The sequence below is a fragment of the Saccopteryx bilineata genome, chromosome 2 (assembly GCF_036850765.1).
Source record: "Saccopteryx bilineata isolate mSacBil1 chromosome 2, mSacBil1_pri_phased_curated, whole genome shotgun sequence".
NCBI lineage: Eukaryota > Metazoa > Chordata > Mammalia > Chiroptera > Emballonuridae > Saccopteryx > Saccopteryx bilineata.
The window spans coordinates 222,674,523-222,692,700 of NC_089491.1; the positions used below are offsets into that span (position 1 = coordinate 222,674,523).

An 18,178-nucleotide genomic window follows, 5' to 3' on the forward strand; every position below is an offset into this window, starting at 1 on the left:
GACTGTGTCAGGAAGTTGTAGGACACCCTGGTGTGGAGAATAGCTTGATGTGGGGAAAGCCCCCTGCATGTTTGGTGACCAGAAGTGTCAGAAGTAAAATATTCTGTGAGGACAAAGGAGACACATGAGAAACAGGTGCCGGGAGGAGGGAAGAGCTGGGTTGTTTTTCTAATACACACTCATCCATACACTGTCATGTACACGCACCACGTATGCGAACACACATATGAAGTATCCACATATACACTCTCTCTACAGAAACACCACTATTCAATCATACACACTCATGTACACACAAGTCAATTATACACATGTAGACACAGCACATAGAAAACACTTATCAAGTACACACACGTATACTTCCTCTATTAAAATGCCATAAGAGAAACAGAAGAACTACTTGAGGGGACAGTTAACATAATGCTTTAGGTACCTGAGATTTGCTAAGAGGGCAGATCTAAATGTTCTCACCATGAAAAGAAAGGAACGAAGGAAGGAAGGAAGGAAGGAAGGAAGGAAGGAAGGAAGGAGATTGAGGTGAATATTTATGCTAATTAGCTTGACTGTGGTGATTATTTCACAATGCATACATACATCAAAACACCAGTTGTATACCTTAAATTTATACAGTTTTTATTTGTCCATGATACTTTAGAAAAGCTGAAAAAAAATCACAATACTTAAATAAAAAACTGCTTGAGACCTGCTAGGGTTCTCTGGTGTACCAACTGACATCTTTTCCCAGTTAGCATTTGAATATAGATAGTTGGAAGGGAAAAAATCCCTCCCCAAATGTCCATAAATCAAGAATGAAATGTCTCCCTTACTCTCTACCATGTTAGTGTCACTTTCTATTTTTAATTTTGAAAGTACATCTAATTCTGATTACTTAAATTAGTAGGCATACTCAGAAGTTTAGCAGAGTGCAGAGTTCCCATCCCCCTCACCATCACCCCTATTTCTTTTAAACTTAAAAAAGTTTTCTTTCCATTAATTTGAGAGAGAGGGCCCTGGCCGGTTGGCTCAGCGGTAGAGCGTCGGCCTGGTGTGCGGGGGACCCGGGTTCGATTCCCGGCCAGGGCACACAGGAGAAGCGCCCATTTGCTTCTCCACCCCCCACCCCCTCCTTCCTCTCTGTCTCTCTCTTCCCCTCCTGCAGCCAAGGCTCCGTTGGAGCAAAGATGGCCCGGGCGCTGGGGTGGCTCCTTGGCCTCTGCCCCAGGCGCTAGGGTGGCTCTGGTCGTGGCAGAGCGATGCCCCGGAGGGGCAGAGCATCGCCCCCTGGTGGGCAGAGCGTCGCCCCTGGTGGGCGTGCCGGGTGGATCCCGGTCGGGCGCATGCGGGAGTCTGTCTGACTGTCTCTCCCCGTTTCCAGCTTCAGAAGAAAAAATAAATAAATAAATAAATAAATAAATAAATAAATAAATAATTTGAGAGAGAGGAAGGGAGAGCTAGAGATAGAAATAGAGAGAGAGAGAGAATGAGAGAGAAGCATCATCTTGTTGTTCCACTTGGTTGTTGCATTTTAGTTATGTACACATTAGTTGCTTCTTGTATGTGCCCTGACCAGGGATCAAATCCACGACCTCTGTGTGCCGGAACAATGCTCTATCCATTGAGCAACCCGGCCAGGACACAGTGGCCCCTACTTCTAATGTCTTGTACTAGTACAGTACATGTATTATAATTGATGAGCTAATATTGATACATCATTATTAACTAAATTTCTGAGGTTACAGTAAGGTTCACTCTTGTTATTGTGGTCAAATGTTTAATGTATTTACATTGGGATAGTGGATTTGGACACATATATAATGACATGTCTACATTTTTATAGTGTCATACAGAGTAATTTTACTGCCTTAAACATCCTTTGTGTTCCATGTGTTCATCCTTTCCCCAACCTCAGGCAACCACTGATGTTTTTACTGTCTCCTTGGTTTTGCATTTTTCAGAATGTGGTATTTAGAATCATACATTATATGGCCTTTTCAGATTGGCTTCTTTCCCTTAGTAATGTACACTTAAGTTTCCCCATGTCTTTCCAACTTGATAGCTCATTTCTTTATAGCCCTGAGTAACATTCCATTGTCCGGATGCAGTACAGTTTGTTTACCTGCTCACAGAACACTTGGCTAACACACACATGGCATGTGGAATCACTCATCACGGAGGTACTGGGAAATAATGAGACCAAGGCTGATATTCCATGGAGGAATGTCAGTCATTCTGCCCAGCAAGTCAGGGGTCATGGACAGGAGGTGAGAATGAGGTCCAAGAATAGTGGGTCCTTTATCGTACACTGTGAGCCCACAGCTGTTCCCCCCAAACCACAGAGCTCGGTTTTTCAGAATGCTCCAGTTAATCCGAGTCCTCTTAGGTCTGTTCTGGGAGTCGTCACTTGACTTTTCTCTCACACGGTGAAATGTGCTCAAAATTCTGAGCTGTGGTTACTTCTAGGGAGAGAGAGGAATGAAATTGGGAGGGGCTTACGCTGTGTTTATAAAATTTTATCTCTTTAAGCAACAGAGCTGAGTTTTGGCTGAATGTGCATGAATTTAGAGGCAGAGCCTCCACCAGGTACTGGGCACATTGCTGGGCGCTCTGCCCTGGCCCAGGGTTTGGGCAAAAGACACTCCACATGCTGCTCAAAATGACTGTTGAAAGAGCATTTTTCAAAAACCTTTTATCTTATTTATTTATTTCTTCAAAGCATTTTTTACTGAGATATAGTTCACTTACAGTAAGATTTATCTTTTTTAAGTGTGTGATTCGGTGGCCTTTACATATTTGCCGATTCGTGCAGCCATCGCCACAGTCAATTCCAGAACAGTTTTGTCCCTTCAGATGGAAACCTTGAGCTGGCTTCTTCCCACCCTCCAAGTCCTAAGCAACCACTAATCTTTCGGTATCTACAGATTTTCTACGCTGGACATTTTATAGACAGTATGTGGCCCTTGTGCCTGGCTTCTGTCACTAAGTGGTGTCTTCCGGGTTCACAGATGTCCTGCTTGTCGGTGCTTCATTCCCTTCTGTGGCTGGATAATATTCCATTGTGTGGATGGACTGCATACTGTGCATTCATCCCTCGATGGACTCTTGGGCTGTTTTCACCTTTTGGCTGTTGTGAACAGTGCTGCCAGGGAACATCTATGTGCAAGGCTTTGCCTGAATCCCTGTGTTCAATTATTTTGGGTAAAGAGCACTTTTTAAGCAGGGAAAGAATAGATGTGTGGCCTCCCCCGAGGGCGTTCAGCGCCTTGGATAGAGAGAACTGGTGCCTGAGACCCTGTGTAGGGGGCGGGGCCATGCAGCTGTTGGAACAGCTGTCTGAAACGCATGGGCTGTGTCTCTCCTTGCAGTTCGTCTCTACGGACCACACTTCATCCTGCAAGTGTTCTCGTCCCAGAGGAAGTCGTGGCACCCCGTGTGCCAGGACGACTGGAGTGAGAGCTATGGAAGGGCAGCGTGCCAGGACATGGGCTACAGGTGAGTTTGGAGCCCTGTGGCCTCACAAGTGGGGCTGTGGCACCATGGTGACTGGTACAGGCAGCAGAAACTCGAGAAAGACCAGTGGTTCTCACTGCCCCTCCTGGGAAGTGCCAGCGCTCGAGCATCGTGGACAGTTTTCTCCTTCCCAGGGCTGATTTAGGAAGCCAGCTAAGGGACCTCCTGCCCATCACATCTACCCCTGTTCTCTCCCTGCCCGCCACCCAGCTCTGCCTTGACCTCTATCCACTCCTGGTTCCTCAGGACCATCCAGTGCTGTGGTCACCAGGGCCCAGTATGCTGATGGAGGGCCTCTCTGGGTGGGGACTGGGGTTGGGGCTGAGTCAGGAGGACTGGATGGGGAAGTTGGCAGGAACCGACCCTGCGCAACCTTCACAGCACACACATGCGAGGCATTGAAGGTGATTGAACAGAAGAGGATTGATCATTGTATTGGTACATGAGAGAATTCTTTCTTGCACATAGTCACAAGGAATGTGAGAGAGAAGGAGGGACTGTCCCCTCCCAGAGTCCCAGCTGGGATCTCACCAGAACATCACTACATCACTGGTGATTTTATTACTGCTATCTCTTCTTTGGGGTGTCCCTGTGTGACTTCTATGCAGTTCTAGGGTGTTCTCTATATGCCTGTTTCCAAAAGGAATTGCAACTTGATAAGAACATTGGTATCTTAGCTAATGAATCACTTCAAAATGCCATCCCTGCTGCAGAGTTGAATGACAGAGTGAAGCCCGCATCACAGTCCAGGACCTGTACTTCTAACCGGGGGCATTTTAATAGCTGTAAAATCTGTTAGATCATATGTATGTACACATCCTTATTCTCGTTTCTTTCTTTTTAAAATATTTTTATTGGTTGGTTTTAGAGAGATAGGAAGGGAGGGGAAGAGAGAGAGAGAGAGCGAGAGAGAGATTGGTTTGTTGCTCCACTTGTTTATGCATTCATTGGTTGATTCTCATATGTGCCCTGACCTAGGATCAAATCTGCAACCCTGGTGCCTTGGGACAACACTTCCACCAACTGAGCTACCTGGCCAGGGCAATTGTTGTTTCTTTATTCTCACCCAAACTAGATTAGAAAGACGACCAGTGGAGGATTTTAATCTGACACTTGAGGGTAATGGTGTCGAGAAAGATGGTTATAACGTAGCTACTTGTTCAGAACTTATAATTTTCTTTTCCAAAATGCTAAAGTGTTCCCCTTTATCTGAAGTTCATGCAAGAGAAGTAGTGCGATCTGACATATGATTTGTGATCACTCACAACTTAACTATTATTTTAAATATGCTTTTTTGTCTCTCTCTCTCTTTTTTTTTTTTTTTTTTTTTTTTTTTTTTTAGGAATAGTTTTTATTCTAGCCAGGGAATAGTGGATGACAGCGGGGCCACCAGCTTTATGAAGCTGAACCTGAGTGCCAGCAACACCGATCTCTACAAAAAGCTCTACCACAGGTATTTGATTTCTGTTCTCCTTTGAAAAATGTAGAATGAGAATGGCAGGGGATATCATAGGGCATCACTGTCCTAAGTCTGATTTTTCTGAGCTGCAATGGTGGGTTTGGCTGCGTTCTCATTGCCAGGGGTATAGAGTCTGAGCAGGACAGGTTACCCTGAGTAGCTGGGTTCATTCTGGAGAAGGTTTATGTGCCATTTCATTGTGCCCTCCACCCTCGATGGTATTGGATGCCATTGCAAACCTGAGAGTCCACATTATTGTCTTCACTATCTGGACATTAGAACTGGACCTACTATGTGTCAGGGAGGGTCTCTAGAGACCAAGAGAGCAGCTTGGGGTCCCAGCAGGGTGACCAGCTCACGGTTTGCCCAGGACTTGGCTGGTTTTAGCACTGAAACTCCTGCTTCCCAGGAATCCCACAGTTCCAGACAGCGGGATGGTTGGGTTCTCAGCTCCAAGCCTTGTGCCACAGGAGGCCCTGTGAGAGGCCAAGAGGGAGCAACTAGTTCTGTTCAGCCAACATTTACTGCACTTCCAAGCCAACTTGCAGTCCTGGGTGGGGCACAGTAGTCCTATGGGTGGAAATGAACCCAAACAATGGAGTGGGGCAGGGCGTAAGCTACTCGATTTGTTTCACAACTGTTTAAAATGCTTACAGTCTTCCTACTATCATCATTATCTGACTGTTTTCATGTCAGAGACACAGTGTCTTTTGTGAATAAGCTTTCCTAAGCTCCCTGGTCCCTGTCACTCTTCCCCAGGGGGGTAGCCAGGCCATCCCCTCCCCACAGGCCAGGTGCTACTTTAGGGAAGGATGGATTAATCAGTCCTCCCTCCTTTCCTGTGAGTGGGAGGCTGGAAGGTTTGCATTCCTGGTGGCCGCTGGCTGAGATGTCTGGGGGGCTGACTTCCTCCTGAGCCTGGCTGTCCCAGGGAATGTGACAGGGTGAGTCCAGGGGGAAGGATGTGAGTGGCCAGGTGTGCCCATCAAAACTATGGGGCTGTGGTTTGCCTTCCAGAGAAGCTAAACACAGCTGCTTGGGCTCTTTGTAGGGGCTGAGTGTTTCTTTGTCTTCCTGGGTTACACACAGATGCAGAGCTGCGGTAGGGAGGGGAGGCTGCCATCTCTCTGCAAGAGCCTCGGGGACTCACAGGCGGGCTGCCACATTTGGAGGAAAGAAGAGAAGGTCATTTGTGTGGCACGTGGTGTCTCTTAAATGTGTTGGGAGGTGGCAAGACTTTTCTTTTGATTTCAGAAGTTGCTCTTTGATATCAGAGTCTCTTGGCTTTTATCCTAGTGGCCACAGCACACTCAGATGCTGGTGGCTTGCGCAGTGGGGTTTTTTTGTAGAGGAGAATCAACTCACGATTCTTAGAAAACATCTTCTAGTTCGTGGACATGTGCTTCTTTTGGCATGGCCAATGCCCCTCAGCCAAAGACCACCAGGACACACCCACAGTCCTCGGCACTGTGGAGCATCTCAGTTGAAGGGGTTGTAAATGACTTCTAGTATTTGGGCCTGTGTTGAGTCATTCTGGGGAAGATTCATAGAAGCAGGGATTTGCTCTGGTTTGGATGGTTTTCAGAAATCGTGGGTGATTCTTGGGTTGGTATCTTAGTGCTTTTTTTCTAGAAGGTGGGTAGCATGCAGCCAGGCTACCTCCAGGACTGGCAAGGAAGCTATAGTTTTGCATGGTAGCCAGCAGAGGAGGTGGGCAGTCATTGGTTTGGAGCAGGTTCATGGTGTGTGTTCAGACAGCACTATGCGGTGGACTGTCCCGACGTTGGTCTCTGGAGTTGTGTGCAGCAGAACGCAGCCTGCTGCGAATGCCTGTGAATGCGTCTGCCCTCTCCAGCCTGTGCAGAGGATAATTTGCTATACAACAGAATGCACCAGTTCTTTCTTTTTTATCTGTAACCTAGAATGTTTATCTCTTAAATGAGTAACTTTTCTTCTGCTCCTGGGAAGATAATTAATCATATTGTTTTCTGTGCAATAATTGTAAAGCAGTCACAAGGAAACCAGTGTTTACAAATGGAACCCTTAAAAATATTAGAGGATCATTTTAAATTCCAGAATAAAAACAATGGCTGACATTGTTGTGTTGCTTCCCCTCAAAACCACCCTATGAGTTAGTGCTGCTACTAGCCCATTCTGCATGTGGGAAAACTGAGGCACAGAGGTTAAGTGACTTGCCCAAAGTCATGTACTGAGTGAGATTTGAACCCATACTCTTCACCCCTGTCCCCAGTGTGGATTTGCTTTCCTGATTCGACCCTTCAGTCATGGATCCGTCTACATTTGGAAAGGCAAGGGAGTGAGAATGTTGAAAGAAAATATTAATTTCTAAGTATTTTGAGAGTCAAGTGTCTCCTGATGTATTGTGACCACAATTTTCTTTCTTCTTTTGTAGCGACGTCTGTTCCTCAAAAACCGTGGTGTCTCTACGCTGCATAGGTGAGTGAGTCCTGACTTTCCTCTTTGTGTTGCAAAAAAGGAGACAGTCTGTACATTTGAATGTGTACCCCCATGTCTTTGAGAATTGGAGAGAGAAGGCCCCCTTTTTGAACCACCCCAAGGTGGAGCTGCCAGTCCCTATGCTGTGTTTGCCTTACTTATAGTTTCCAAACCTTTTATCAGCAGGGAAGGCACTGTCCCTATGCTTCCTCTTGGGTACAGCCCCGTTCTGTTCCTTCATGGACTCTTGGTCCTGAAGCTCAGCTTCTCTGACTGAAGGGGTGACACTGGCAGATGCTCGTGGTGGCTCTATGTCCCAGTGGTCCTGGCACTGGCTTGTCAGCAGGGCTGGGATCAAGCTTCTTTAGTTACCAAGAGAGCGTGGTGCCTGACCCACCTTCCAGCCCCAGTGGCACCGAGTGGGGAATGTGACCCGCACACAGGGGAAAGTCCCTCCTTCACTTTGTTCAGGAATTCTGGGCCTCTGAGCAGTCAATGCCTCTGGGACTCAAAGAGATCCCAAGGCCCTTGTCATTCAGGAACCCCCTGCTGAGTGTCTGAGTCACAGTGTCACAAAAGTGGTGCTTCCTGGGGGGGGGGGGGGCTGGAGGAGTGCTCTGTCATCTCTCTAACCAAAAAGAGGCCAGGCCATGTTCTTTCAAAGTCAGACCCCGAGCCAATGAGAGTGAGAGGTGGTGACAGTTACCCACCAGCCTGGCAGTGGGACCTTTGGGATGGCAGCCCTCGGGGTGCACACAGTGCTAGGGACAGTGGTGGGTATTGGGGATGCAGGGTGCCCCAGATCTTGCTCAATGGCCAGCTGTGTTGTGCTTGTCACCTTCAGAGTGTGGTGTCAACACGAAGATGAGCCGCCAGGGCCGGATCGTGGGTGGGACGAATGCCGCTCCGGGGGACTGGCCCTGGCAGGTCAGCCTGCACGTCCAAGGCGTTCATGTCTGTGGAGGCTCCATTATCACCCCCGAGTGGATCGTGACAGCCGCTCACTGCGTGGAAGAGTATGTTCATGGTGGGACAAGGGCTTCTGGGTTTGGAGGTGGCCCCATGGCCATGTGGCCTTGAGTGAAGTCTTTTGAACTCTTGCAGCTGTGGTTTCTGTGTGTTTACGTGGGAGTTCTAATGGTGCCCGCTTTGGGGTATGGCTGGGGAGGTCAGAGGAGCTGCTGCTTGTGAAGCACATGGTCAGACCCATCCCTCAGCAAGTATGCGCTGGGTGTCCACACATGCAGGCGGGGAAGCAAGATGCAAGGTGGGGCTGGGATGTCACTGTCCTTCTCTGCCCTCTTGGAAGCTCTGATTTCTTGTGGACAATTATCCTTGGAGAGGCTGCAGTCAGACTCGCCCGGGGTCTCATTCTTCCCCGCAAGAAGGTTCCCGGTGGCCTCAGTTAAGTGTCCTTGGGCCAAGTGTTGCCCACACAGCCAGGTTGGGAGGGGTGAGGGTAGGCATAATTTATAGCATTAACTTCTTGGAAATATTGCCCCTTTCTTTTTTTCTTAAACATAGAGTTTTTTGGTCACACATCAGTGTTGGAGGAAACCTCCTTCATCAGAACAGTTTTTCTGGGTTACAGTGTGGTGGGGCCTGACGCAGCTCTCTGACCATAGTGTGTGCACCTGTAAGACAGGTGCATCTGCTCCTCCTAAGAGCAGTGGTGAGGGCTGCAGGAAGCAGTATTCATTCCCCAAGCTTGTCCCCTCCTTCCCTTCACTGGACTCTGACGGCTCTCTAGGATCTGGGGTGCTCTCAGTGGGAAACACCTTGATGGCTACCGACCTAAAGTCTTTTCATTCCTACACATTTATCAAGCACCTCCTGTGGCAGAAAATGCCTTAGCATATAAAGGTAGGTAAGACTGGTCCTGCCGAAAATGAAGTTTAAAACCTCAGAGGGGCATTTGGATCCAAGAAAAATATTCTCAGAATTGTGAGGGTTTGTGGGCTAGTGTGGAAATGCACAGAAGGCACAGGTTCACCCACGAGGTAAAGCAGGGGCTAGAAAGAGGGAAAGTGTGGAGGTGAGGCCATGCTGAGGTAGGGATTGAGGAGAGGAAAGCCTGTGCCTTCTTGCCAGTCTTGCTGGCTTTGATGGGGGCATGTCACCCCTGGGAACTTTGGCTCCAGTGTATGACTTTAGATCATCAAATGAGTGTTCACACTATGGTTCTGAGATGCTGAGAGGTATTTACCTTTATCTTCCAGACCTCTGAACAATCCACGCTATTGGACGGCCTTTGCTGGAATTCTGAGACAATCTTTCATGTTCTATGGAAGTGGGTACCGGGTAGAAAAAGTGATTTCACATCCAAATTATGATTCTAAGACCAAGAACAATGACATCGCTCTTATGAAGCTGCAGACGCCTCTGACTTTTAACGGTACATATTTTTGTTTGTGAGGCTCAGGGTGCATGAACAATTTTGACCAAACCTTAAGGTGAGGCGGATCGGAAATCAAACTTGTGCTGTGGTAGTAAATGGAAGGAAGTAACTTGCACCGGGTTGGGGTGGCATGCGGGAGGGTTGCCTGATGGACGTGAGCTCAGCAGAAGCCAGACTGCCCGATGATGTGCCCATGTGTGTTGAGGGAAGCGGAGTGGCAGTGTAATCAGTCCATGTGAGTCTGGACAAGGGTGTCAGCCACAGTACCACAGACATCCGGGGCTGGCTAATTCTCTGTGGTTGGGGGGTGGGGGTTGTCCTCTGCAGTGGGGGCATTTAGCAGCATCCCAGCCCCTGCCCACTAAATGCCAGGAGCTACTCCTCAGCTGTGACAAGCAAAGTTGTCTCCAGACATTGTCAGACGTTCTTTGGGGACAAAATCACCTCCAATTGGCGACAACTGGTCTATAATTTGTAAAGATGCTTTAATTTTTTTCACATAAATTCTAGAAATAAAATACTTTAACATAATAATTTAAAATGATTTAAAAGAAACCAGCAAACATGCTTTTCCTTAGCTTCTTACTTGGGTCCCGTTCTAGTCCATCCGAGGGTTCAGGGTGCCCTATTTCCACATGGGTCTGGGACAAGGGAAACTTCATCCCTCCCCTTGAGAGGTCTGCCTTCAAGCCAGGATGCTGTGGGTGCAGGAAACCAGCCCATGGGGGCTGATGAGCAACGTGGGGTCCCAGGGGCAAGCTAGAAGTGCCCTTCAGCTTTCCAACCACTGTCACAGTCTGTTTTTTTTCCCTTCTGTCCCTTGGAGACGTTGTTTGTTTTTAACCCCTATTTCATGAAGATTTAAGTTTGAAGAAAAGTTAACCATGTAATTTTTTAAACAGAGCTAGCAAATAATTCCATTGATAGGTTGCATAACTCCCAGAAGCGAATGTCTTGCTATTTGGAAGGAGGGCGCTGGCAGGGGCAGACGGTGGGAGGGCTGGGGCTGCTGGCAAGGGGTCTGGCATCCCCCTTGGGCGGGATGGCCCAGCAGCACACACATGGGGAAGTTCTAGGTGAAGACCATCGCCAGTGGTCTTCGGTTAGACCAGACCAGCTCACGGTGTTATTTTATTCTTGAAACAGACAAAGTGAAGCCCGTGTGTCTGCCCAACCCAGGCATGATGCTGGAGCCGAAGCAGTCCTGCTGGATTTCCGGGTGGGGGGCTACCTACGAGAAAGGTGAGGCTCCTCTGGGCACGCATGTCTGCAGCTCCCGTGAAACACAGCACTGGGTTTGGAAGCAGGAGGCCTGGGTGTCACTCCTGGTTCTACTCCTGAATGGTTGGATGACTGTAGGCAGTGCACGCAGCCTTCATGCCTCAGTTTCCCCATCTGCTGAATGGGAAGAATCTGATCTGCCCTACTTAACATACCATGTTCAGGTTAAGATCAAATGGGACAGTGTGTGGAAACTGCTTTTGGAAGGATACAGGCTACGTGAGTGTGAGGGGGTAATGTTGCTCTGTGATTGTGTCCTGTTGTTGCTAACAGGCCACGATGGAAGTCAGCCGCCCTCGGATGGCGAGGGATAATGAACTCAGTGTGGATGGGCTTGCATGGCCAGTGATGGCCAGCTGTGGGCTGTCCAGGGCCTTTGTCCTTCTGCCCTAATCCCGCAGAGAGGAAGAGGAGGTAGGCTCCCCCGGCACAGACCTGCTCAGCTTCTTTTTGTTGTCATTCCTTTTCATCTCAAATAATTTTCAAATGAAAGGATTCTGGCTGTTTCCTTTTTGTGGAGTGTTTAAGTGCTTACTGGTACAAAGGAGCATTTTATATAATGTTCTCACCCTTCTTCCAAAAAGTGTTTAGGGTACACGTACAAAGGAGTCCTTTAGAACAAGGTATAGAGGACAAGGGCTGAGTGATGTGGGATCTTCCCGGAAGACAGTGGTGCTGGGTGTCCCAGCATCTCATTTCAAGGAAGTCCCTACTGTTGAGCCTCAGGGTCGCGAGCAAGGCTTCAGAGCAGTCACAGCAGAAAGGAAACTCCGCGGGTCATTTGGAGTACCTGCCACAGTGGGAATGCCTTGATGAATGAAATAAAACATTCTGCCCACAGAAACGTCACCTTCCTGTGTGGATGTGTGGTGCAGGATGTGATCAGACAAACCGGAAGCATAACTGTCGCTGCTTTGAAGGGGGTGCAGGGGGGTGATCAGGGAAGGCCTCTTGAAAGAGGTGACACTTGAGGTGACATCTGAATGACAAGGATGTTTAAAGAGCAGCAGGGCCAGTGAGGCTGGGGCAGGATGAGCCAAGCATGAGGGTGTCATCTGGAACCAGATTGTGTGGGGCCCCATGGGTTATGATGAGGACACTGGCTTCTATTCCTTACAAGGTAGGGAGCCGTTGGAAGTTTTAAGCCAGGGAGTGACATAATCTGCTGGCTAGGCAAGAGTAGCTGGGACAGGACGGTGAAGGGACCACTAATGTGGTCCTCCATGATAAGACAGCAGCTCAGGGAGAGCAACCATATAGATTTGGGATAGAGCCATCGGATCTGCTGATGGATTGGATGTCAGCAGGGGCGAGAGTGAGAGCATCGAGGGGGGACAGCTTTCAGCTTTGTGATGTGGAGCCCCAGATGGTACTGGAAGCAAGGACTGGGTGGAGAGGTGGGCAATGTGAAGTTCTGTTTCCTCACATTAAGCACATGGTGCTCAGAGGCGTCAGGTGGAGGTAGCAAGGTGGGAGGGAAGCAGTAGAGACGGCAAGTGCTGATGATTACTCAGAGCAGTTTGAGAAGTGAGACAGCATATGGAGGAGGGTGTGGGATGGAGAAAGGTCTGTTTGTTTAAGGTGGGAAACAGGAGCTCCTTGTGTGCTGGGGATGGTCCAGGGAAGAGGGTGTGATGAATGAGGAAAGTTGATCCTATGGGAACCAAGCCATTGAGTGACTACTGAGGACAGTCCTAGAACAGAGGGAGTTCTATAGCTCCAGAGGCAGGAAGTCTCCTCCCTGTAACCAAAGCCTAGAGCTACATTAGGCACAGACCCGCCAGCCACAGACCCGCCAGCCGCAAAGACAGCCTGGGTCCCCCAGGAGATTGCTTGGGAGGTGGAAGGAGGGAGGGGCGGGGACAGGGCCACCTGTCTAGTGTCAGCAGTGGCATGTCTCTTCCTGTGGGAGCTGCTGGCCGCACTAAATGCACAATGATGTGCTCTGTCCCAGGGAAAACATCAGAGGTGCTGAACGCCGCGATGGTGCCCCTAATCGAGCCCTGGCAGTGCAACAGCAGGTTCGTCTACAACAACTTGATCACATCGACCATGTTTTGCGCAGGGTACCTGCAGGGAAACATTGATTCCTGCCAGGTGATTGCAACTTTTTGTTCAACCTTTGAGCCTTGCCTACTTCACTGAGTTGATGAACCCCTCTCTCCCCACCATGAGAAATAAGATTCAATGTCCCTGGGACACGGAGCCAGCTCTGAGACATGATGGTAGCTAACGGTCATGGTGTGAACGGTTTTGTACTATCAACACTCATATGCCGCTGCTTCCTCCAGAAGGATTTTATATTGTCGAAGCATCGGTGGGACAGAAATAAGTATCTGATATTTGGCTATTTTAAAATATGGACACCAGGTGATTTAGTAACTGTTAGCTGTTATAGACTAAAATTTGTCACTGGCATAGTCTCTTTTGGGGGTTGTTATTACTATTACCTTATTGGAGGAGATATGAGACCCATCCCACACACCCACTTGGAAGTCCAGCTGAGACCCTCTCCCAACCCACACCCTCTGTGTGCAAGGGTGGTGTGTGTGGCTTGTGGTTTGACCTTCTGCTCTGTTACTTGCTGTGTCCCCCAGGGTGACAGTGGTGGTCCTCTGGTCACGTTGAAGAGCAGTGTCTGGTGGTTGATTGGGGACACGAGCTGGGGATCGGGTTGTGCCAAGCCTAACAGACCAGGAGTGTACGGAAACGTGACAGTGTTTACAGACTGGATTTATCGACAAATGAGGGTAATTTTTGCATTCATCCTCTTGACTGAAATCTCTCACTTGTGTCAAATCCCAGATGCCTATGAGCTGTGGTCCTGCTTCAGGGAGCTGTCTGCCGTCCACCCATTGGCATGATGCAAACAGTGCTTCTCTTGACCATGGTTTGCATCTAGCATCACCCCACCACCACCAAGTGTCCACCTGTCACTACTGGTGGGTCTCACTTGTGTGCTGCCCAGTGGTGCTTGGATGAGAAAATCCAGGGCTTAGCTTGGCAGGGCTGACTTTGCCAATGGACTTATGCTCTGCTGACCACATGGTCCTGGCTCAGTGGGCTCCACCCAGACCTCCCCAAATCCAAAATTTGGTGATGGGCAGAGAGCGCAGGGATGCAAACTGGCCAGCTGAGTAGTGACTGTGCCCTGTCCTTTTCTGGGCTATTGACTGCACCCTGGGCAGGTCCCAAAGTTTAGGGGTGGAAGAGCAGCTGGAATTCTTTGGTACAAATATAGGTTGTGAAGACGGGAAGTCCAAGGGGCTCTCTGCCATCCTGCCCTCTGGGACTCCCAGCCTGACCACACTGCCTAACAGAGACCTCTTCTCAGGCACTGCTCGGATCCTCGGCGAGAACCAGATCCCTCTCCATTGTAGAGGCCCCAGGACTGGCCGTCTCCACAGATTTCTGCGCCTTTCCAGGCTGGGGAGGGAGGGGCAGGACCAGAGGGCACTGCCTGACGTGGCCCCTAAATAAAACCATGAGACCTAATACCTTCTAGCAACCACAGCAGCTGGCCAGTTCGCACCTAGCAAACGTATGAGTGCTAGAAATAGACAACCTAGCTGTCTTGTTGGGGCTGCACGGTGGAGGGAAGCTAGTGGAGCTGGGGTGGGCCAGGGTGCTGAGCCAGGCCAAGGGTGGACTGTCTGACCAGTAGGTAAGAGGGCAAACCACCTGATGTGCTCAGGGCACAGCCGATGGCTCAGCACAGCCAGGGAAAGGCTAGGTGGCAGAGAGACCACTGGCAGGGAGCCAGGACTGTTAAAACTTGATGTGGTGAAGTCAAGCTTGATTTTCCCAATGAAGGCCTATGTCCTGGCTTTGCTACACTGTTTGCTTTCCCACACACCCCGCTGCCTCCTCCCTCCAGTCCTGCGCACACCTGGTCCTCAGCCCAGCCACCTTCCCTCCATTGTTAGCCTAACTCCTTTACCTTCATGCTGTAGGGAAATCATATCCCTTAGTCCTATTAAGCTTGTTCATTTGGTGTATAAATGCCTCGTCAATTGGGGGGGGGGGGGAGTAAGTTTCTGTCTTGTTTATCTTAAGAAAATAACGTTCTTTCTTTTCCCTTCTGAACAGGCAAACAGCTAATCTGTCCGGCCTTGTCCTTAACACCATTCCACAAAAAAGTGAAGGGGCTGAGTTTTAATTCCCTGTCCGTAATATATTTGTAGAAATGATTCAGAGGTCCTCTCATTTTTATTAAATAGTGAACTTGTCTGCCTTTGGCACTCTCCACAGTTCCATGCAGGCCACAGGCTCCTTGACATTTTGTCCAAAAGGGGTGACAATGTCCAACTCGGAGTTGTGGATGCCTGGGGCCAACACAGGGCGGAGGGATGGAGTCTGTCCACTTGCATCTTCCTTCTGAGCCCACCCAGGGGATGCCCATGGGGCTGGTGACCTCTCAGCTGCTGGATGGCTTGAGATAGAAGGGGAGAAAACCAGGTGGGACATGCAAAGGACCCAACCCCTCTGGTACCACTGCTATGGAGGGCCTCTTAGGGGAACCTTGGCGCCTGTCTCCCATGAGAGTTTTTACCAATCATTTTAAAGTGCCTTCTTAGCAGCCCTGGATGGTGGCTGGAAATAAAGGGACCAGCCCTTAGTGGGTGATGACTTGAGAGTCACTTGAAAGGGCATAGAAACCTTTTTTACTTCTTATGAGAGTACAGACAGAGCCCTTGCAGACGTGTCCCCCTGCACACTGCTGGGGCCATGGCATGTTGGATGGGGCTCTGCCCAGGGAGATTTACTCCCCACCCCTCACCCTCCTCCCCGGCGTACAAGCCGCCCAGCCTCCTTGGGGACATTCACTAATGGTGGTCCTCACAGGGCGACCATGTGTGATGAAGATGCTGTGCTGACCCTCTTGGGCCTGCTAATCACAGGAAATTGAGGTTACCTGGGGAAATCAGGGATGTGTGATTCGAGATCCACTGCTTCCACGTGTTACTACCTCAGTGCTCATGGAATCTTGGCTGTGATCCCCCTTAGTTGCTACCTTTGATTCTCTGAAACTATTGTCCTTGCCGAGGACTAGCTGTGGCCAATTTGAGCTGCTTTTCCAAGTGACTGACTCCTAACTTCACCTTCCGCAAGTGAGTTTGTTGAAGAACAGCAGCACTGTACTGCTTCACAGAGAAGAGAAAAGTGTACTTTGGACTCCGTGTGGCCCCTGCTAGCTCCTGCGGATGCCCTGGAGGAAAGGGCCATGCTTGAATTGCCAACGGGGAAGGTGAATGCTTGCACTGGCTCCTTCCCCCGAGGTTCTGCCTCCTGTCCAGCACACTGGTTTTCAAGAAGAATGAGATGATTCTCCTGCCTGGACTTAACCTTAGAATGGAAGGTTGTAGAACTCTGTTCTCTCAGGATGCTCCGCCCATGGGCCTCAGTGGCAACAGTGTTCCCAGAGGTCCTCCAGACATGCAGCACTGAGGTGCCTGCTCTCCAGGCCGGATTCCGACAAGCCTTGTCATGGGAGAAAGTGTCCCACTGCAGTGCTTCTTTTTATTGATGTGACCTGTTTGTCTTCTGTTTTGTATCTTTTTGTAAATTGTAAAATTAAATTGTGAAATATTGTACAAATAAATTATACTTTTTTTTCCAAATATTTTATTTATATATTTATTTTGTATTTTTCTGAGATGAGAAGTGGGGAGGCAAGAGAGACAGACTCCCTCATCTGCCCTACCGGGATCCACCCGGCATGCCCACCAGGGGGCGATGCTCTGCCCATCTGGGGCATTGCTCCGTTGTAACCAGAGCCATTCTAGCGCCTGAGGCGGAGGCCATGGAGCCATCCTCAGTGCCCAGGCCAACTTTGCTCCAGTAGAGCCTTGGCTGTGGGAGGAGAAAAGAGAGATAGAGAGAAGGGAGAGGGGAGAAGGATGGAGAAGCAGATGGGTGCTTCTCCTATGTGCCCTGGCTGGTAATTGAACCCAAGACTCCCACACACTGGGACAACACTCTACCACTGAGCCAACTGGCCAGGGCCTCCAAATATTATTATTGAGTCTTTGGAATCCTGTTCCACCCCAGCTGGTGTTCTGCTGTGTTCATAAAAGTGCTGCGAGTATGGAATGGGAGGTTACAACTCAATGTTAGCAAGTGTGCAGGTTCACAGGTTTAAGGGATTGTGAATGATGACTGGTATACACCTAAAAACATTCATGCAGGTGAGCTGACAGGCCTTTCCATTGTATTCTTCATTTTGGATTCACCTTGTGACTGGTTTTCCTTTAGGATGCAACTGGTGTCATCTTCAAGGTCTATCCAGAATGCTGAGACTAGGGAAATATTGATAGTTTGGAATTTTAAACCTTATAAAAACAAATTATTAATTGCTTACTATAAAATGCCCCAAAATACTAATTGTAAAGTGAAGGTGTGAATATTAGTGAATGTGCATGGTGTGTACTGATCATTTTGTTGTTTCTTGCGGCTGGGTCAGCCGGTGGGGTTCCCAGCATTGAAATGGGTGCCTGCCTTGATTCACTGTTTGCTGAGTTGTTACGGGGACAGTCCTGCTTTACACTGGGGTCTGGGCTGTCCCCAACTCTTTCTGTTTTGCAGTTCCTCTGATCCTGCTTTAGTTGCACAGCCTTTTCTCCTTTGGACTAAAGTTTCCTCTGGAGCCTGACTTTGTAAACAGCCACACATATGGGACCCTAGCCCTTGACAGCTTTGGATGCAGAGGGAAGGCAATGCAAATGCCAGAGCTTATGCTTCCAGGGTTCCCAGTGTTTTAAGAAAAGGCTGGAACTGGCTGACTAGGCGGTGGTGCTGCAGATAAAGCATTGGACTGGGACACTGAGGATCCAGGTTCAAAACCCTGAGGTCGCTGGCTTGAGCGTGGGCTCATCTGGCTTGAGTGGAGGCTCACCAGCTTGAGCATGGGGTTGCTGGCTTGAGCAAGGGGTCACTCGCTCTGCAGGAGTCCCCCAGTCAAGGCACATATGAGAAGGTAATCAGTGAACAACTTAGGTGCTGCAATGAAGAGTTGATGCTTCTCATCTCTCTCTCTTCCTATCTATCCCTATCTGTCTCTCCTTCTGACTGTCAAA

General features: G+C 49.1%; 1 protein-coding gene across 6 annotated transcripts in view; it reads left to right on the forward strand.

The window, feature by feature from the left end:
* TMPRSS2 (transmembrane serine protease 2) overlaps positions 1-16,723 on the forward strand; it is a 48,331-nt gene extending 31,608 nt beyond the window's left edge. For all 6 annotated transcript variants that reach the window (XM_066259331.1, XM_066259334.1, XM_066259332.1 and 3 more), the window contains 9 exons: positions 3,363-3,489; positions 4,850-4,960; positions 7,380-7,423; positions 8,268-8,439; positions 9,643-9,818; positions 10,968-11,063; positions 13,057-13,199; positions 13,700-13,852; positions 15,192-16,723. In XM_066259331.1, coding sequence (XP_066115428.1) covers positions 3,363-3,489; positions 4,850-4,960; positions 7,380-7,423; positions 8,268-8,439; positions 9,643-9,818; positions 10,968-11,063; positions 13,057-13,199; positions 13,700-13,852; positions 15,192-15,203 — 1,034 coding nt within the window. In that variant the 3' untranslated portion in view covers positions 15,204-16,723. The remainder of the gene's footprint in view (positions 1-3,362; positions 3,490-4,849; positions 4,961-7,379; positions 7,424-8,267; positions 8,440-9,642; positions 9,819-10,967; positions 11,064-13,056; positions 13,200-13,699; positions 13,853-15,191) is intronic.
* The last annotated feature ends 1,455 nt before the right edge of the window (positions 16,724-18,178 follow it).